This window comes from Rhinatrema bivittatum, chromosome 4 (assembly GCF_901001135.1).
Source record: "Rhinatrema bivittatum chromosome 4, aRhiBiv1.1, whole genome shotgun sequence".
In the NCBI taxonomy this organism is placed as follows: domain Eukaryota; kingdom Metazoa; phylum Chordata; class Amphibia; order Gymnophiona; family Rhinatrematidae; genus Rhinatrema; species Rhinatrema bivittatum.
In genome coordinates, this window is record NC_042618.1 from 378363468 (window position 1) to 378385376 (window position 21909).

The 21909-nt window shown below is 43.2% G+C and overlaps 1 protein-coding gene across 5 annotated transcripts in view; it reads right to left on the reverse strand.

The window, feature by feature from the left end:
- The window catches only part of ERC2 (ELKS/RAB6-interacting/CAST family member 2), a 1638183-nt gene that overhangs the window by 400676 nt on the left and 1215598 nt on the right, over window positions 1–21909 (reverse strand). For all 5 annotated transcript variants that reach the window (XR_003856601.1, XR_003856602.1, XR_003856603.1 and 2 more), the window contains one exon: window positions 4851–4985. Coding sequence is in view for 1 of the 5 variants with exons in the window: in XM_029600911.1 (XP_029456771.1) it covers window positions 4851–4985 (135 nt within the window). In the remaining 4 variants the exon portion in view is untranslated. The remainder of the gene's footprint in view (window positions 1–4850; window positions 4986–21909) is intronic.

A 21909-nucleotide genomic window follows, 5' to 3' on the forward strand; every position in this document is an offset into this window, starting at 1 on the left:
GCAGAGGCCATTCCCTAAGTCAACTTGATTAATAGCAGTTAATGGACTTCTCCTCCAAGAACTTATCCAAACCTTTTTTGAACCCAGCTACACTAACTGCACTAACCACATCCTCTGGCAACAAATTCCAGAGCTTAATTGTGTGTTGAGTGAAAAAGAATTTTCTCCGATTAGTCATAAATGTGCTACTTGCAAACTTCATGGAGTGCCCCCTAGTCCTTCTATTATCTGGAAGTGTAAATAACCAATTCACATCTACTCATTCAAGACCTCCCATGATCTTAAAGACCTCTATCATATCCCCCCTCAGCAGTCTCTTCTTCAAGCTGAACAGCCCTAACCTCTTCAGCCTTTCCTCATATGGGGAGCTGTTCCACCCCCTTTATCATTTTGGTTGCCCTTCTCTGTACCTTCTCCATCGCAACTATATCTTTTTTGAGATGTGGCGACCAGAATTGTACACAGAATTCAAGGTGCGGTCTCATCATGAAGCGATATAGGGGCATTATGACATTTTCCGTTTTATTAACCATTCCCTTCCTAATAATTCCTAACATTCTGTTTGCTTTTTTGACTGCTGCAGCACACTGAGCCGACGATTTTAAAGTATTATCTAATATGATACCTAGAACTTTTTCCTGGGTGGTAGCTCCTACTATGGAACCTAACATTGTGTAACTACAGCAATAGTTATTTTTCCCTATATGCAACACCTTGCACTTGTCCACATTAAATTTCATCTGCCATTTGGATGCCCAATCTTCCAGTCTTGCAAGGTCCTCCTGTAATGTATCACAATCCGCTTTGTATCATCCACAAATCTGATAACATCACTTGTTGTATTCCTTTTAACTGCGCCATGGTCTCCTGGATTTTGTCTCTGAAGAGATTATCACCAGCACAGGGCAGGTCAGCCAACCTGTCCTGTACCTCTGGTCTTAGGTCATAGGATTTCAACCAGGCCCACCTTCTTGCACTAATCCCCACTGTGGACACCCTAGAAGCAGTGTCAAATATGTCATATGCAGCGAGAACCTGATGCTTGCCTGCATCCAGGCCTTTTTGAGCCAGAGCATTAAGCTCATCCTGGAACTGGTCAGGTAAAGATTCAGATAAATCCTGGATCTTCTTAAAAATGTTTCTGTTATACTGGGTCATTATAACTGGTAGGAATCTCAATGTGATATATAAGCATTGAGCCATGAAAGACCCGTCTGCCAAAAGCATCTAGGGATTTTTGGTCCTTCCCTGGAGGTATGGAAGAATGAGGTTTGGAACGCCTTGCCTTTTTCTGGACTGATTCCACAACCACTGAGTGATGATCCAGTTGTGATCTTTGAAACCCAATAGTTGACTGTACAAGATAGATGGCATCTGTCTTACGGTTGACAGGCGGAACCTAGCCTGGGTGCTCCCAATTCCTCTTTAGAAGATCAATTAGGATTTCATGAATAGGACTAGACATGATTTCCTTAGGAGCATCAAGGAACTGGAGTACTTCCAGCATCTTGTGCCTTGAATCCTCTTCTGTCTGAAGCTGAAATGGAATTATCTCAGACATTTCTTTAATGAAGTTAATAAAGGACAGATCCTCTTGAGGAGAACGCTTTCTGTCTTCAGGAGGAGAGGGCTTTGAAGGCAGATCATCTGTATCCTGGGAAGAATCATTAGTCCAAGGATCATAATCACCAGCTCCCTGAGGGTCTTCAGAGGGAAGAAATGGCGTTATTCCTGAAGGGCCAGGCCTAGGCATCGATGGAGGCACCGAAGGCATCAATGGTGGCACTGATGGAACCGGCAACATCGATGGATGAGTCAGTGGCAGAATTCCAGACGGCGGTATGGGTATCGGTGTTTCTTCGCCTTCCGATGACAAAGGTATCAGCGTTGAAGGAAGAGGACATACCAGTGTCCTTGGTTCTAGCGATGGAAGGGCACTGGATCAATGCATCCAGTTTACCCAGTAGCGGTGAGAGTGCCATGGGAATCGGATCGGTGACCGGCTCGGGCACCGGTGTTGATCAAGGCTGGAATCCCTGCAGTGCTTATCCGACGGTCTCTTGGATCATCTGATCCAATTCCTCACGGAAGCCTGGGGCATGTAACTCCGGTTCCGGAGTAGGAGGCAATAGAGGCGTAGCTGGAGGGTCCATTGGTAAAATTAGAGTCGCGGCTCCCTGCGCCGATAAAGGTGGGGAATGCCTCGGTGACCTGGTCACAGAGGAGGATGGGACCTTCTCTGGACAGGATTTTTGTTGTGGCTCTGTCGACGCCGATGCCAAGAGCTTGCCTGGATCAGTGGACTGCCGGTGTCGACGCTTTTCACGATGTTCTCCTCGGTCTCCTGAGGCGATGAGGAAGAAGTTGACCCCTTCAGAGTAGTCTATGTTGGTCGGGCAGCACCGGTGTCCCGCTGCTGGTGAGAGGTTGATGGCACCGGCTCAGACGAAGTCAAAGCGGTTGATGGAGTCGGGGGTTTTGAATGAAAAAAAAACTCCATCTTCTCTAAGCGGGCTTTATGGCCCTTCGGCGTCATTTGGGCACATTTGGTACAAGTTAGGGTGTCATGGTCGGACCCAAAGCACAATACACAAACTCTATGCGGGTCTGTGATGGACATTGTCCGAAGACAATCGGGGCACCGACGAAAACCCGACGCCATGGCTTCGACAAAAATTTAGCCGCGGTGTGGTTGATGGCCAGTAGGCCCCGAAAGAAAAACTAGATGGGAATCGACCGCAAATGAGGGTAAAGCCTTACCTTTCGACCGCGGAGTACGGATATCGATAGGGTGACCCCTATGGGGTAGAATCTTTTTGAAATTTTTTTTTTTTGTCTAAACAATTTTTATTAAGTTTGTACAACCTTAGTAATACAACACTAAGGAAGGCTGAGGTCTAAGCCTTCCTCAGAACAGAACTACAATAAAATAACGAGAAGCACTTCCCCCCACCCCCAAATTTAATCATTCACTACAAAGCTGCGTGCCTGATGTGGGAGAGATTGAAGATAATTCTGCCACACCAGCAGAAAACGTCGCCTGCAGCACGAGGATAACCGGGAAGCCAAGGAGAAGTTCTGTGAGGAAAATTCCTGTCAGGAATCTCTAGAGAGCTCCTTTACCTGCATGGCTACTGCTGCACGGAAAAAAAGAGACTTAAGGGGGATGCTTGCTGGATGCAGGGTTAGTGCCATGCTGGGTATGCCCAGTAGGTGCCAGTCAAAGTTCTAGAAACTTTGACAAAAGTGTTCCATGATTGGGCTCCATCCTGTGATGTCACCCCTATGTGAGGGCTACCATCCTGCTTGTCCTGTGAGAAACAAATTAATTTCTCTTTAGAACTAGTGACCTATTATGTTCAGTCACTGTTGTAGGTGTAGATATCAACAATGCCTTACTATGCCTCTAATAAAAGTGGATGTTTTCCTGCTGTTTACCACTGCCTTGGCAGCTGTGTGCAAGACTAACATAAATTGAAGACATTACTGTTTTTGTGCAGAAAAATAATCTGAACTCAACCAATAGAATTACAACAGCAAGATCATTTTAAACACTATCACATGTTTAAAATGAATAAGGTCTGATTGTTCTACAGAATATTGATTATATCATGTACAAATTTCAATAAAATAATGTGGTTGCTGTGTTAGTTCACAAAGATTATGAATATGTACAAATGTAAATACTGAGGACTACTGACAACCTTAGCTTACCCAAAATGTTTAGTAAATTGTTCTGCCTTTGGCGAGCACTTTCTAAAGTATTTTATGCAGGGAAGTGATACTATGGAAGTGCACACTCAGTGTTTAAAAGAACAAAAGGCCCTGAATTCCTGTTTGGAAACACATCCTTCTTAAATAGCAACAAAACAATAAAATTTATTGTGGAGGTGTCCAGATGGCTGCACTTGGAGCTCACTGAGGCAGAAACATCTGACACCTAGCAATTATCTGCTTGTCTACTACAACACTGATTGTACAACCAGTAATAAATATAACCAAAACAACCATATGGGAGGGATGCAATTAAATTGTACTATATCACACAATACACTACAGTGGATTTTAGCCTGTATCTCGTTTTTGGGTTAAGCACATTTCAAACACCTTTTCTATTTTTTTTTTTTTTTTAAGGGAAATAAAAATAAAAACTAATGTATACTTTTGGTTGCTGTTTATGTTCTCATGACAGATTTTGCCTGATTCAGAACTAGCAAAAAAATATCCTTGGTGACATAGATATGACATTTAACTTTTCTGAGAAACAACAGGCTGAAATAGCAGTAATGCCAATCAGCAGTAATGCCAATCATGGTTGCATCCCTAGCTACTGACTATTCATGTAGTTCATAAACATTCATAAATCAATTTTTCATAAACTTTAAAGTTATGTTCTATAATGATAAGGTTGAACTGTTGACAACTGCTGCTGTCACTCACACGTTTCATGCCAGTACTAATTCTTACTTTGTTTGCATGTATTATCATATGCCCAATATATGTACAAATACTTTTCCATGTCGTTTTTATGAATGAAAGCACTTTATTGTTTTATCATAGGTTTTCCCATGAAGTAATTTGAAAGTTTTCTATTTATCCAGCTGCAGTTTTATTCTTACTCTACTACATATCTCAGAGAGGAAAAAAAGAAGAAAGGGGTGGGGGGGGGGAGGAGGGAGGAAACCCATTTAGTATCTGAGTGATGGACACACATACCACAGCTATGTTTTACTTCAAAGTGCATATCGCTAGCCTTGTTTATTATTTCTGTGGAATATTTATTTTATCCTGAAATGCTCTGGCATGTCTACTGGAAAAAAGCATGGAAGGTAAGAAAGGAAATGACTGACCTGATCTGGAGAGGGCCTATGATTGGAGTGCTGTGACCTCCCAGGAGATCGATGATGGTGGTGGTGGTGGTGATGGTGGTGGTGGTGATGGTCATCATCATAATTGTCAGCCATCAGCTTCATTCTATTTTGTGTCTGCATGAAAGACAGAGGGGAAACCACCATTATTAAAAAACAATTTATCTAAAGCTGATATAGTTTATATGAAATATAACCCTGGCAATGTCTATAGCACAAACAGGTCTCCTTTTGTTTCTGAGTTTAAAGATGTTCACAATGTTATTTTAGGTAAAATGTATTTCAAGGATGGCTAGCATGATTTCACACAGGTGTACTGTGTTATTTGCTTTATGCTTTGGCAATCTTTTTTCATGTTGCTTATTACAGACTATAACAATAAAATAAGTAACTCAATTTCTAAAAAAAAATAAAAAATAAAAAAAAGACAACTCATCTGGCACCAGCTACTGTAGGAATTAGTTCAGAAGCAACTTTATCAGGCTTCTGCTATAACTTACTATTTTGGAATTTACAATGCACCATGAACAGTCCTGATCTGTCCAAGAAAGCTAGATTTGTGCCAATGAAGTAGCATTTGTGGCAGGACAGTAGAAGACAGATCTGGAATAGTTTGCTATACCATTTATTCAATAATGAGGATGTGCTAAGCTAAGTACTTCATTTTTCTGAAAAGGCATACTTTCCCCATTACAATTAGTATCAATAAATTCAGGGCTGTGATGAAATACCTCACATTTTAAAGCTGAGATGCCAAGTGACACCTTTCACAGAAAGAGATTTTAGGTCAGTCATGGATTTCTGATAACCCCATCCTGATGCATTATGGTTCCCTCAGCCTTAATTTCAAAATGATAGGTGGGGGACTACAAATACCATAATGCATCTGGATGTGAGCTCAAAAGCCAGGACTGGCCAAAAGTTATCTGCCTTGAACTGGGTCACTTGGCAGATCTATTAATATATTGTCTTCATACTACTTTTCAGGCATGCTAACCAATTTTATCCCGCTATTGACATATTGAGGTTTACCTTGTTCAGTACTATACACATTGAGGATAATTTTGTAATTGCTTGCAGTGGAGTAAAGACTTATCCCATCAAAACTACCCCACAGAGTTAGATCTGCTAATATGTGTGCATAGTTACATGGTGAAAAATACTTGCATACTTTTGAAAATTCAAAATAAAGCATATAAATGTAAAACTCTCCCCAATCTGTAAACTAATGTGTATACAGGCCATGTGCACATAAGTTTACCAGCATATCAGGCCAGCATTTTGTAAGAGGCTATTTCAATGGGTAGAGTGCGGTCTTAGCCACAGAAATGGCTTTGAAAATTATCCACATTTCCAGAACAATATAAAACATATTAATATCAACAAAAATATAATTAAAATTACCATAAAAATATAGGACATAATAATAGATAACTGCCCATCTTCCCTTCCAGTGGCAGTGGTCTACTTGATTTCAGCTTTACCCTTACTTTTCTAACTGCTGAATACTATAGGTTTAGTTATATTTAATTATTTTAACATCAGTTTTTAATATGCTATATATCTTTCCTAATAAGAAAATATTCTAGAGATATGGATGAGAAATGAAGCTGAAATGAACTAATTGTAGCCTAGTTATTAAATTGTTTTAGTAGTCTGACTTTGTTGGGAAGTGCCCAACTGTATCACTTACTTTTCTTATCAAAGAACCACTTTAAATTTCCTATCTTTAAATGACGTCCATAAATAGTGAAGAAATGAAGTAGCATGCTGTATGGAATTCTTAGTGTGTCTCTTATAATGAAGTCATTACAGATTAGTCACGTAGTGGGACAAGGACTATCGATGAATGATGTCATCTTTCAAACTGGTTACCAAAATATAAACAAACCACATCTAATATTCTTTTGAGTGCCAGATTTTTCAATGATTTAGTTGCGCTCAAGGAAAAAGAACAAAGGTGCAAAATGGTGATGAGAAATAACATTTTGATCAGATATCTTCAATCTTTTGAATTAATCTTACTTGCAACTCGTTTCCTGAAAAGGCTGTCACATCTCTGAACAGCATCTGTACTATTTCTTCCAACACATAAAGACTATTTCTTACTAATCAACCATGAAGGCTTGCTTTAATGAAAAGATAATTCGAAAGGGTATTTTAAAATTATTTTTGCTTCTCTTGAGTTGACAATGATTAAATATCTACTGTCCTGAGTTTAAAGTAGCAGTAATGCAACTTTAAAAATAAAAAAAGACTTTCCTAATAATTTCATGAAGTTTCAGCAACTGTATCAAGTGGCATGCATATTGTATAGTAGAAATGGAAAAGGAATTTGAAGTTATAACAATAATAAACAGAGCAGTTGCGACATAACCCAACAGGGTGATTGAGGTAATGCTGTTATCGAATGGAGTAAAATATGAATAGCTTTATTATCGAATGGAGTAAAATATGAATAGCTTTATTAAAATATGAATAGCTTTATTAAAATTTTCAACAAACAATTTACCTAGCTTAGGCCTAGATTTATCAAAAAGCAGTAAATATCACATGCAATATAAAAAAGGGCATGTTTTATGGTAATAGCCTATTTATCGCAATGTGTGTTATCTTAGCGCTTCGCATAAGTATTACTGCAAATTGCATCAACTTTTCACAGTTTGCGATAATACCACAATAATGCTGCAAAGTGCTCATTTCACGAGAGAGAGAGAGAGAGAGAGACTAGCTATAAGGCCCTTCTAGTAGTTAGGTATGTATACTTCTATAGGAAGCCCACCTAGTAATTCGAGGTGAGTTTTAGGCAGTAGTGTAGGGGTTAGGGGCCACTTTGACATGCAGAGTGAGACGTACAAATAGGACAGTACACTCTTGTGAAGATTTGATGACCTTTGGAGGGAGGAAGCTCACACAAAAAATGAGAATTGTACAATGTTCTCTCAACCTAGCTTGATGTTACCCAGGTTGAGAATCCATCAAGCTAGGTTGAGAGAACTTTGTACAAATCTCATCTTTGTGTGAGTTTCCTCACTCTGAACATCATCAAGTCTTCCTAAACCACAAACTCATATTCCATTTATAACCCTCTTTTATCATAATTTAGGGTGAGGATAGAGGAAAACGAGGAGGAGAACCCTTTGGGACTCATCAGGTAATCACCTCTGGAGCAATGGACCCATCACAAGCAAACAAGGTACTGGTCCACCTAGGAGATAGCAAATGTTGCTTACCTGTAACTGGTGTTCTCACAGGACAGTAGGATGTTAGTCCTCACATATGGGTGACATCATCAGGATGGAGCCCAATCACGGAAAACTTCTGTCAAAGTTTCCAGAACTTTGACTGGCCCCTACTGGGCATGCCCAGCATGGCACTAACCCTGCAGCCAGCAGGGGTTCCCCTTCAGTCTTATTTGAAAGCTACAGGCAGTGCCGAAAAAATAAAATAACAAAACGTTACGAACCCAACACCGCGGGGTGGCGGGCGGGTTTCGTGAGGATTAACATCCTGCTGTCCTGTGAGAACACCTGTTACAGGTAAACAACATTTGCTTTCTCACAGGACAAGCAGAATGGTAGTCCTCACATATGGGTGAGTACCAAGCTTAGGATGTCCGAATATGCACCAAAATACCCAACGGCGTGCAACAGGCACAACAACTGGGGTGGAATTTGGTAGAGGGTATCCTGAACCCCACCGGGCAGGTGGAAGGGTGTTGGTACGTCATGTTGGAAACAGGTTATGCAGGACAGACCGGCCAAAGATGGAATCCTGTCTTCTAGCTTTGTCCAAGCAATAGTGTGCTGCGAAGGTATGGAGAGAACTCCAGGTGGCAGCCCTGCAAATGTTAGGAACCGGCACAGATCGTAGGTGTGCTACTGAAGTTGCCATGGCCCTCACAGAGTGTGCTTTAGCACGGTCTTGAAAAGGAATGCCTGCTTGCTGATAGCAAAAGGATATGCAGTCCGCCAACCAGGAGGAGAGAGTCTGCTTACCCACAGGTTGCCCTAACTTGTTAGGGTGGAAAGAAACGAATAACTGAGTGCTCTTCCTGTGGGCAATTGTATGGTCTAGATAAAAAGCTAGAGCCCGTTTACAGTCAATGTATGCAGAACCTGTTCCCCTGGATTGAAATGGGGCCTGGGAAAGAAGATAGGTAGTATGATGGATTAATTAATGTGAAACTCCAAAACTACCTTAGGTAAAAACTTAGGGTGAGTGCAGAGTACCGCCTGGTCCTGCAGGAGTTTAGTGTAAGGCGGATAGGTAACTAGGGCCTGTAACTCACTAACCCTGCGAGCTGAAGTGATGGCCAGAAGGAAAATCACTTTTCATGTGAGATATTTTAGATCACAGGAGTGAAGAGGCTCAAATGGTGGTTTCATGGGCCAACCGAGAACCAGATTAAAGTCCCAAGAGGGGGCTGGAGGACGTAAAGGTGGCTTGATGTGGAGCAAGCCCTTTAGGAAGCGTGTTACGAGGGGTTGTACCGATATAAGGACATCCCTTACACCTTTATGGAAGGCGGCTACCACACTGACATGCATTCGGATGGATAATGTCTTAAGACCCGACTCTGACAGATGCCAGAGATAGTCCAAAAACTTTGGGACTGGACAGGAAAAAGGATCAAGGGACTGAGAAGCGCACCATGATGTATACCGTTTCCGTTTATAGGAGTAAGATTTTCTCGTGGAAAGCTTCCGCGAAGCAATCAAGACAAGGGAAACAGGATCTGAAAGGTTAAGTGGTTGAAGGATTAACCTTTTAACATCCATGCCGTCAGGGACAAGGTCTGAAGATTGGGATGTCGTAGGCACCCGTTGTTTTGAGTGATCAGAAGCGGGTCCTTTCCCAAGGGAATGTGTCTGCGGATGGAGAGATCCTGTAGTATTGGAAACCACACTTGGCGTGGCCAGTGAGGTGCTATCAGGATCATGGTTCCCTTGTCCTGATGTAGCTTCACGAGAGTCTTCGAGAGAAGAGGAAGTGGAGGGAATGCATAAAGCAGACCGGTTGCCCACGAGAGGGAGAATGCATCTCTGGGCTGAGAGTGTTTGCTGCGAATGAGGGAGCAGAAACTGTCCACTTTGTGGTTCTGAGGGGACGCAAAGAGGTCTGTCTGAGGGTATCCCCATTGTTGGGAGATGAAGTCCGCTACCAAGAGGTTGAGAGAACACTCGTGTGGTTGGAAGACACAATTCAGCTTGTCTGCTAGAACACTGTCCACTCCCGGCAGATAGGTGGCCCTGAGGTACATAGAGTGGGAGAGAGCTTCCGCCCAAATATGCGCAGCTTCCTGACACAGAAGGAAGGAACCTGTGCCTCCCTGCTTGTTGATGTACCACATGGCCACCTGGTTGTCCATCTGAATCAGGATGACTTGATTTGATAGGCGATCCTGAAAAGCCCTGAGAGCATATCACATTGCTCGAAGCTCCAGGAAATTTATCTGGTGTTTGGCTTCCTCTGGAGACCAAGATCTTTGTGTCTGCAGATTGGCCATGTGGGCTCCCCACCCGAGGTTGGAAGCATCAGTGGTGAGAATGACTTGAGGATCTGGCATTTGAAAGGGCAATCCCTCGAGGAGATTGGTCTGATTTTTCCACCAGGCGAGAGACAGACAGAGTGAGTTGGAGATGTGGACAATGGTCGACAGAGGATGAATAGCTTGAATCCATTGTGACCTCAGAGTCCAATGCATGAGTTTCATGGCCAAGCGGGCCATTGGTATGACATGGACTGAGGATGCCATGTGTCCGAGAAGGACAAGCAATTGGCGAGCTGTTGCAGTGCTCTGAGACTGCAACTGGTGAGCGAGAGACATGAGAGTTAGCGCTCATTGCTGAGGTAGAAACGCTTTTAACTGCAAGGTGTCCAAGTCTGCCCCAATGAACGACAAGGTTTGAGATGGGACTAAATAGGATTTTTTGTAATTTACGAGAAATCCTAGTGAAATTAGCGTGTGTAGAGTCAAATTGAGGGACGACCGAGCAGATTGCTGGGTTGGAGCCCTGATTAACCAATCGTCCAGATAGGGGTAGATGTGAACACCTTCTTTCCTGAGAAAAGCTGCGACAACTACGAGACATTTGGTAAAGACTCGTGGAGCAGACGCTAGGCCGAACGGAAGCACTTGGTATTGATAGTGCTTGGGGCCTACTAAAAACCTGAGGTAGTTGCGATGACTTGGTGTGATCGCAATGTGGGTGTATGCGTCCTGGAGGTCCAGAGAGCAGAGCCAGTCTTCTCTTTGTAGAAGAGGTAGAAGTGATCCCAAGGTTACCATCTTGAACATTTCTCTCTGGAGGTACTTGTTGATAGCTCGTAGGTCCAGAATTGGACGAACACCCCCCCGATTTTTTGGGGATCAGAAAGTACTGGGAATAGAACCCTAGGCCTTGCTGCGAATGCGGAACGGGTTCTATTGCTTTTGACTGGAGAAGGAGGGAGACCTCCTGATCCAGAAGAATGGAGTGATCGGACCTCCCCCACATCTGTGAAGGTGGGGAGTTCGGTGGCAGGGTGAGAAAGTTCAGATGGTAACCTTGAGCAATGATTGCCAATACCCATTGGTCTGTCGTGATTGTCTGCCACATGTTGTAAAAGTGGCACAATCAACCTCCCACTGGTATGCTTGGCAGAGAAATCAGGCTGCTGCTCTCCAAGCGGAAGTCAAAAACCTGAAGCAGGTCCTTGCTGGGGAGCTGCTTGTGGTTTCTGTTTTTGGGCCTGGCGAGACTGAGTCTTTTGATAAGGCCTCGTAATACGGGACCTTGCTGGTGGCGGATAGGCCTTCCTTGGACAGTAGAACGACTTCTTAGAGTCCTTCCTGAAGGGCTGTTTTGAAGAGAAGTCGGAAGGTATCGAAGAGAGCTGTTTGAGTGTCTCATGATGGTCCTTTAATTCAGCCACCATCCGTTGGATCTGTTCTTCGAACAGATTATCTCTGATACATGGTAGGTTAGATAATCGATCTTGTACTTCTGGGCGGAGGTCAGAAGACTTGAGCCAGGCCCACTGTCTTGCTGAAATAGCTGCTGCAGATTCCCTGGTAGAGGTATCAAAAATGTCATAAGATGTTCGAATCTCATGCTTGCCTGCCTCAAAACCTTTGTTTACAAGAGTTTGTAATCGGTCCTGGAATTGTTCTGGAAGGGACTCGGAGAATTCCTGTATCTGCTTAAAGATGACCCTGTTATATTGGGTCATGTAAAGCTGATAGGCAGCAATTCTGGAGATGAGCATGGCCCCTTGGAATACTCGTTGACCAATGTTGTCTAGGAATTTTTGTTCCTTAGCAGGCGGGGTAGATGAGTGGGGTTTTGACCTTTTTGCCTTCTTCTGTGCAGACTCTACCACAACTGAGTGCTGGTCAAGCTTGGTTTTTTGAAAACCTGGGGCTGACTGAACTAAATAGGTAGTGTCAGCCTTCCTATGTACTGGAGCAATTGATCCAGGGTTTTCCCAGTTCTTTTTGAGGAGATCAAGAAGGACTTGATGAACAGGAATCTAGGTGATCACTTTGGGGGCATCAGGAATTGGAGTAACTCCATCATCTGGTGCCTAACGTCCTGTTCTCTCTGTAGTTGAAAGGGAACTAACTCAGACATTTTCTTCACAAAATTTATGAATGAGAGGTCCTCTGGAGGAGAACACTTTCTACTTTCAGTGGGAGAAGGTGGTGAAGGTAAGTCATCAGTGTCTGTTGAAGTATCATCGCCCCAAGTGTCATAAGGATCAGCAGGCTGTCCTTTAGGAAGTGAAGGGGGTTGGATACCCAAGGGTCCTGGTCTGGGCTCCGAAAAAATCGGAGGAACCACCGGAGGCACCGATGATGGCATCGAAGGCACCGGTGCAGGCATGGAGGTCATCGATGGATGACTCGGTGGCGCCAACAGACATATTGGCATCGACAGATGAATTGATGGCAAGGGACGCATCGGCATCGATGGCTGAGGCAACACACCCAATGGGTGGATGCGGAACGGTGTTTCTCCTCCCGATGAAGCTGTCATTGGGGAGGGCATCAGCGGCATCGGAGACCCGGGATCCATCGGAGGAAGGGCGGTCATCAGCGCCTCCATTCTGGATAGCAGCGGTGCCAACGCTGCTGAAATAGGGTCGATGACAGGTTCTACAATCGGTGCCGGTGTCGGTGCCAGAGGAATCTGGAGACGTTGCATCGCCTTGTCTATGGCCTTCTGAACCAGCCGGTCCAGTTCTTCTCGGAGACCTGGCGTAAGCAGCCCCGGCTCCGGAACAGAAGAGGGAGGCAGAGGCATAGCCAGAGGGACCACATTTACAGGTGGAACCGCGGCTCCCAAACACTGATCGGGTGAGGGTTGCCTCGGTGACCTGGTCGAAGGAATGGTCGGTGCCTTTCCTGGACGGGGCTTCTTCGACGGTGGCTCGGACAGTGGCGAGGTCGATGATTTTGCTCCCTCGATGGTCCGAGTCTTACGATGTCGATGGCGATGTTTTTCCCTATGATCCCCTCGATCCTGAGGGGGAGTAGAGGGTGTCGATGACCGTGAAGACGTCGATGGCAGTCGGTCGCCGGTCGGTGCTGGTGCGAAGTCGACGGTGCCGGTTTCGACGAAGTCGATGCAATGGATGGAGTCAGGGTTTGAGCACGGAAGAGGAGTTCCATCTTCTCCATTGGGGTCTGTGATAGACATGGTGCGAGTACAATCTGGGCACCGACGAAACCCCGACGCCATGGCCATTAAAAAAAATTTAGTCGTGGTATGGTCGACGGCCAGTAGGCCGCAAGGGCCAAACTCGACGGAAATCGATGGAAAACGGGTAAAAACTTATCGGAGTACCGCGGTCAGAGAAAAGTTAGAAGAGGGACCCCCTGTGGGGCAATTTAACTTTAAATAATTCCGTGAGGACAATTCCTGTCAGGAATCTCTTCAGAGCTCCTTTACCGCGAGGCTACTGCTGTGCAGAAAAAAAAGACTGAAGGGGGACCCCTGCTGGCTACAGGGTTAGTGCCATGCTGGGCATGCCCAGTAGGGGCCAGTCAAAGTTCTGGAAATCTTTGACAGAAGTTTTCCGTGATTGGGCTCCATCCTGATGATATCACCCATATGTGAGGACTACCATCCTGCTTGTCCTGTGAGAAAATATTTACCAGAGAAGCCACCAAATAAAAGCAAGTCTGCAAGCCCCCCAAGTCCTGCTACAGCTTTTAGGAGGCTCTGTCACCTTACTGGAGCCACATGGACCCAGGCGACAGATAGACTCTGGCCGTGCCTGTGGAATTTTAGTGTAGGACTGCCCCAACTATTCTCTGTCAGGCTCAAGTACCTCTGCCTCATTTCTATGACAATTTAATATGACATATTAAATTAAATGTAATGAATTGTAAGATGTGTAGCATTTTAAGAAAACATGAGTGATCAGACAAAACACATCTATTATTTTTAATGTAGTTCAAATTAAACTATTATGGATTACACAATCATTAAACAAACCATAGCAATAAAGGAAATAATAAAATGGTCCTGTTCAAAAGTTTGCATACCCTTAGTTCTTAAAATCGTGTATTGCTCCCTTTTGCATCTATGACGGCTTGAAGTCTTTTGTGATAGCTGTAAATGAGGCCCTTTATTTTCTCAAGTGGTAAAGCTGCCCTTTCCTCTTGGCAAAAAGCCTCCAGATCCTGTAAATTCTTTGGTTGTCTAGCATGAACTGCACTTCTGAATTCTCCATAAATTGGCACAATGATGTTGAGGTCAGGAAAGTCCAAGTGCACCCAATGCGCAGCTATCTGGTTGATGAATACAAATTCTCCTCCAATATTTTATGATAAGATGCTGCATTCATCCTGCCTTCAATTTTGTCTAAATTGCCTGTGCCACTGTAGCCCCCAAAACAGCAGAGATCCACCATCATGCTTCATGGTAGGAGTAATGTGCTTCCCTTCATAGGCCTTGTTGACTCCTCTCCAAACATAGCGTTTATGGCTATGACCATAAAGTTCATTTTTGATCTCATTATTCCACTTTGTTTCAGTAGAAGTTGCTTGTGCATTTTTCTTTGTATCCTGACAAATTTCCAGGCAGTTGTATCTGAAATCTTTCTTGGTCTACCTGACCCTGGCTTGGTATTAACAGAATTAATAATTTTCTTCTTCTTCATAGTTTGAACAGTACTGATTGGCATTTTCAAATCTTTGGATATCTTTTTATATCCTTTTCCTGCTTTATAAAGTTAAATTACTTTTGCTCGCAGATCCTTTGACAGTTCTTTTGCTTTCCTCATGCTTCAATAACAGCCAAAGTCAGTACAGACCTGGATGAAATGCACAAGAGTTTCTCAAGAACAAAGAAAGTATTTATATACAGACGCTAATTACAATCAAACATGGCACAGGTGTGGATACCTACCCTTCATTGCCATCTCAACCTGTATGTGTCAACCTGAGTGTATATCATCAGCTCAAACATTCAAGGGTATGCAAACTTTTGAACAGGACCATTTTATTATTTCCTTTATTGCTATGGTTTTAATGATTGTGCTATTCTGTTATGCAAAATAGTTTAATTTGAAACACATTAAAATAACAGACAAGTGTTTTATCTGATCATTCATGTTTTCTTAAAATGCTACACATCTTACAAATTCTGCCAGGGGTATGTAAACTTATGAGCACAACTGTACATACCGTTTTTCGTGACAATTTATTTTACATAATTAATAAAGTAAAATATAGGTAACAATGTGAGGAAGAAATGTAAACCAATATTCATCTATTTCTTGCCACTAAATAAAAAAACAGAAAGAGCTTATCTTGACTGATTAAAGACCATTTCTGTATCTGTCAATATGCTAATAAATCTGAATCTTGGCTCCAGATGGAAGACTCTGATGCTATAAAGGATTTATAGTTTGGCATAGTTACATTTAATTAAATGCAGGGTGATCAATGCAATACTTGCCTTTAAAACACTTGAAAAATTCTACAATAATTTATCTTACTTGTAGCTGACAGCCTCTTGAAGGATTATAACAATGTGTCTTAACTGAAGAGCCTATGTAAACAGTGTGCATTTGTAAACCAAAAGGTCCAAACTGTATTCTACCTACAAGGTCAAAATGTCAATTGTTTGCTATAAGTACTATAGACCTAGAAAACCTTAAAGTGAAATGACCCTGAATTAACTATTCCAAAGACTGTTGGAAATTATTAGTATGGGTATATTAAGGCTGACAAGAAACTTTTTTCGTAAAGAGCAGGTCCAAAATATTCAGTAGGACAGTTAGTGGACAAGTTATCCAGCTAAAATTAGCTAGTTAACTTGACCAGTATATTCGGCAGGATAAACATCCCGCCGAATATACTTGCTTAAAGTTATCTGACCACATGTTGCTGGATAACTTTGAAACCTAACCGGCTATGGCCTAGAATCATCATTCCGCTATAAATATAGAGGAATTATGAATCACGAAAAAAGGGGCGGGGGAGGGCGATAGTGTGCAGCCAGCCGCATTGCAGCATTGAGTTTTCGCCCATTGCGGTTGCGGCCATGCCACACACTATCGCCCCCCATAGCGCTGATGAAAAAGGTGGTGTTATTTCCGGCACTACTGCCGGTGATAATGATTAAAACATTATCGCCCGCAGTGGTACCGGAAAGAAAATTGTTCTAACCCCACCCAAACCCCGCTCTAAACCCTTCCCTTTCCCTCATTTAAATGCTAACGTCATGATGCAGTAGTTTTTGTGTGCATTAGGGCGTTATTGCATGCCGGATTGCCTTTTAAAGAATGACCCCCTATGTTTGAATATAGCTGGTTAGGTTATATCCGGTCTAGTGTGGCCCGATAACATGCTACTTAACTGGATATTTTTAATAATATCTGGCTAAGTAGCAAACTCAAAAGGAAAAGTATTAAACAGAGTGAGCCAATCCCTCCCTCTTGTTTGATTAGTAGCAGTTCAGACCCTGTGCAGAAGGGCCATCTGTTACAGGTAATCAGGCGTTGCAGAAGCAATGAGAGAGGATAAATGGGTACAGACAGATGCTTTAAAAAGTGATTTGTGGGAGTGGAACAACTGGGGTCAAAGTCCCGCTTGTGTTTCCGGGAAGACTTCTTCTACCGAACCTCTTCCTCGATCTCCTCCAGCTCCAAATTTACTCTGCCAAATATCTTTAAAGGCCTAGTTGAGCCATGCCTTCTTCACCCTCTCACTCCTGAAAATCTTAAATAGTCCTCACCCCGTCCTGGTTTAATCGCAATGATAACATCTGGCGGCATCCTCATTTCCTTCCTTCCCACTCACCTACCCCCCGTTCCCTTCCCTGACCTTCCCAATCCCCCTGTTACCTTTAATAGGATTACCAGGAGCAAGGGATCCTTTGCCCTGCTCCCAGCACCTCAGTGATCCTCTAAAACAGACAGCACTGGAAGCATAAACTTATGTTAAGGTTATGCGTTCAGCACTGCTTCTAGCACAGCCTCTAACACAGAAAGCACAAGCAAGTAGTTTTGAAAGTTATCCTCCCTGAGGTCAATATTCAGCTGCTGAACAGCTCGGCTAGAAAGCCGGCTAACCATAACTGGCTGACTAGCAGGATATATTCAGCAGGCCATGGCACTGCTAAATATACTTAATTAACTTTAGGGCACCCCTATGGCCCAACCAGAGTTAGACTCATAAGTTAATTGGCTAATTCCGCTCCTCCCTGGAATGCCTCCTGCCTGCCCCCGACTTATCCAGCTAAATACTAGAATTTAGCTGGATAAGCACTCAATATACCTGAGTATAAATATTATGTTATCCATCTAAATGGCACTTGAATATGGACCTTCCTATTTTTTTTTAGCACATGCATGCTAAAAAGATTTTAGTGCAAGTTTTCATAGTCTATGAATATGCAATCCAGTTTGGATTTCCTAAAACATTCCCTAATTTTCACACTTCGATCCTGATTAAGCAACTTTTTTTTCCTTACAGACACAGAGGGGGTAATTCTGTAACAGTCCACATAGCATAGATAGCAAATGTGTGTATAAAGGTGAAGTTTAAAAGCATTACGTGAGTAAAAATGAGCAAATGCGCACGCAAACAGTATGGGGTAGATTTTCAAAGAGTTACGTGCGTAGCCCCCGAAATCCTACCCCAAACCCCCCTGCGTGCGCCGAGCCTATCTTGCATAGGCTCGGCGGCGAGCACAAACCCCGGGACGTGCGTATGTCCCGGGGCTTTCCTGGAGGGGGGGGGGCATGTCGGGGGCGTGTCATCGGGGGCGTAGCTGCGGCCTCCGGACCAGCCCCCGGACTGGACCATGGCGTGCGCAAGTTACGCCTGCCTCATGCCTGCCTCAAGCACTCTTATTCGCTAGCACAGACTATTGTAACACACTTTTCCTGGGATTACCAAATACAACATTAAGACCACTACAAATCCTACAGAACTCTGCAGCCAGAATACTGACTGGAAAAAGTAGAAGGGACCAGAGCACTCAAACTCTCGCCGAATTACACTGGCTGCCAATTGAACAAAGAGTGCAATTTAAAACACTATGCACAATTCACAAACTAATCAATGAAGAAAATACCGATTGGCTAAACACTGCACTTCGACTACATGTCCCCCAGAGAAACCTCAGATCAGCCAATAAAGCTCTACTAACCATACCCTCTGTAAAGACAGCTAAACTGACCCAAGTGAGAGAGAGAGCACTATCCTTAGCTGATCCAACATTATGGAACACAATGCCACTTGAAATAAGATTAATGAGAGATCTAAAACTCTTCAAAAAAAATTTAAAAGCATGGCTCTTCAAAAAATCTTTTCAAAATGAGAGTGGGCAGTAAGTAATACTAATGAACGAGAAAAAGAACTCCTAAACACAGTTAAAAGTCACCAAAATAACATATATGCTTTCTTTATTATTTTTTCTCATACTTAAGTATTAGTTTAAGAAAAGTACAGTATATCTCATGTTTGATGGAATTTCCAATCCACATTCCGTATAGCAATATTATTTGAATCATGTAACCGAAATTTATTGGAACCTACTAGATAATTTAGAATCCAATCCAAACTTATTTACGTGCCTATCTGTAAACTGTTGTGATGGTATATCACTAAACGACGGTATAGAAAAGTTTTTAAATAAATAAACTTTCACGATAAAGGTGGTGGTGGGGGGGATTAGTTAGGGCCGGGGGGCAGGTTAGGGGAAGGTGTGGGGGGTTGGAAGGAAAGTTCCCTCCGAGGTCGCTCTGATTTCGGAGTGGCTTCGGAGGGAACGGAGGCAGGCTGCAGGGCTCGGTGACGCAGGCTGCCGATTTTGGGCAGCCTTGCGCGCGCCGATCCTGGATTTTAACAGATACGCGTGGCTACGCGGGTATCTATTAAAATCCCGCGTACTCTTGTTTGTGCCTGGTGCGCGAACAAAAGTACGCAAGTGTGTAAATTTATAAAATCTACCCCTATATATTTGCGTAAGTACTATTTTCAAAACCTCAAATATTCACTCGCAAGTAATGGTTTAAGAATATAAAAAAGGGGTGGGCTGGGATGGAGCTAACATTTAAGCATATAAGGTGCTATTTAATAACCTGCGAAAGTGACACTCATACGGCTGTTACCTGAGCATATTTACACCTGCAAATTATCTGGTATAAATCAGAATAAAATTCTTTATAGCCAAATACTGATGGAGTGAGGGGTCTGGGTAAACTGGGGGGTGGGAGGTCAGGCTGAAGAAACAGGGGGATTTAGATGACCTAGAGATAGACTGGGCAAAATGGTGGACTAATTGGTAAAACAGGTAATTTCCTTCATGTGCACATGTTATAAAATTTGATAATTTACATGCGTAAAAGTCAAGCACTAAGGAAAATATATTAACTAAATTTCTGTGTGTAAATTATTAAAATTAGGAGCACAAATACATGCGCATAGAATATGTCAGACTCTTATCTGGATAAATCTTAAAAAGTGCTATTTAGTTGGATAAGTAAGATAGCTGAATAAGTCTTCAAATGCTAGTTATCTGGCTATCTTAGTTATCATGCTAAGTAGTGCTTTTCTTTTACTTATCCAGCTATCTTACTTAGCTGAATAAGACTTAAACAACTTTGCTTAGCTGGATAAGTAGTGTCTTTTTAGATTTTTCTGTCTTGCCTCCATTTAGCCAGATAAGTCAAAACTTATCCGGCTATGTTTAAAATATATGCCGCGTGTCTTTTAGATATGCGAACATGTTGGGTAGATTTGTGTATTTTATATAGTGTGCATAGATTTGCGTGCACGTTATAAAATATATGTGCATGCATGCACACGTCCTTATAGCTGCATACATGGGTGTGCTCGCGCATGTTTTAAAGTTATCCTTATGAGTTACACCAATTTTTCAAATGGAAACTATGCATGTAGGACCATACTTTCTCTTTTATAAATTTTCCCACTGAAATTGCCCATTCACTATTACACCTGCTAAACAGTGTGTAGAAATGTTTATAAAAATTGTAATTGCATACCTTTGAAAATGCAGAAGTATGCATATATATAAAACATTTCCTCAACCCTGCCCCTGGAACACCCCCACTCAGTGTAAAGTGCAAATATGACATATACATGAAAAATGTATCTGCACATCTGGTGGGCAATTTTCTACAAAGACCATTTCTGTGTGTAAAAAACTATTATTTTTTTCCTTTCAAGATCACCCTCCCTATGGGAAAAAAAACCCCTTAGTAAATCAGGCCTCTGAGGTCAGATTTAGGGATTGGCAAATACAGAATGAGAAATTACTACTTACCTGATAATTTTCTTTTCTCTAGTGAAGACAGGTTAATCCACGACCAGTAAGTTAAGCACCTCTACCAGCAAATGGAGATGGAGCAAAGCTGACATCAAGGTATATATACCCCTGCTCTGACATCAGCCTGCTAGTATTCTCTGCAAAAGCCAACCATGGACAAACTAATAATACTTGATTATAACCATTAACAAACAAACACTCAAGCATTCAGCCAACAAGAAACATTGGGGCAGATTTTTAAAAAGTATGCGCGTGCATATTTTTGTTCGCGCACCCGGCGCAAACAAAAGTACGCCGGATTTTAAAAGATACGCACGTAGCCACGCGTATCTTTTAAAATCCGGGGTCAGCGCGCACAAGGCTGCACAAAATCGGCAGCCTGCGCGCGCCGAGCCGCGCAGCCTGCTTGCATTCCCTCCGAGGCCACTCTGAAATCTGAGTGGCCTCGGAGGGAACTTTTTTTTTGTCCCCCCCCACTTTCCCTCCCTTCCCCTATCTAACCTACCCCCCAGCCATAACTAAATCCCCCTCCCCTACCTTATTTCGTTCAGTTACGCTTGCCTCTGGCAGACGTAACTTGTGCTCGTCGCCGGCTCCCTGCCCCGGCACAGGCCACTGTGCCGGAGCACTCGGCCCCACCCCGAAATCTCCGTCACGCCTCTGGACAAGCCCCCAGACATGCCCCGACTGCCGCGCAGCCCCGACACGCCCCCCAAGCAAAGCCCTGGGACTTACGTGCGTCCCAGGGCTTTTTGCTCGCCGGCGGCCTATGCAAAATAGGCACGAAATCTACCCCATTGAGCGCAGACAAAAAGTATAACATCACTAATCTATGGACTGAAACTGACACCAGTAAACCCCGGAAAAGCAGCCACTCAGAAGGACAATAGAACCACAACACGGCAGCCAAGGACGGGAAGTGGATTAACCTGTCTTCACTACAGAAAAGGAAATTATCAGCTAAGTAGTAATTTCTCATTTCTAAGCATTCAGATAGGTTAATTCACAACCAATGGGATGTACCCAAGCTAATCCCGAAGAGGGCCATAGGCTGCCCATGGTCCAACCAACACCGCACATACAGAGGCTGTGTTCTCCCAAGCCTGCACATCCACATGCTAATAGCTGGAAAAAGTGTGTAAGGAGGACTACATCGCTGCTCGGCAAATTTCAATGGAAGTCAACAATCGAAGCTCTGCCCATGACACTGCCTGAACCCTAGTGGAATGAGCCCTAACCTGTTTAGG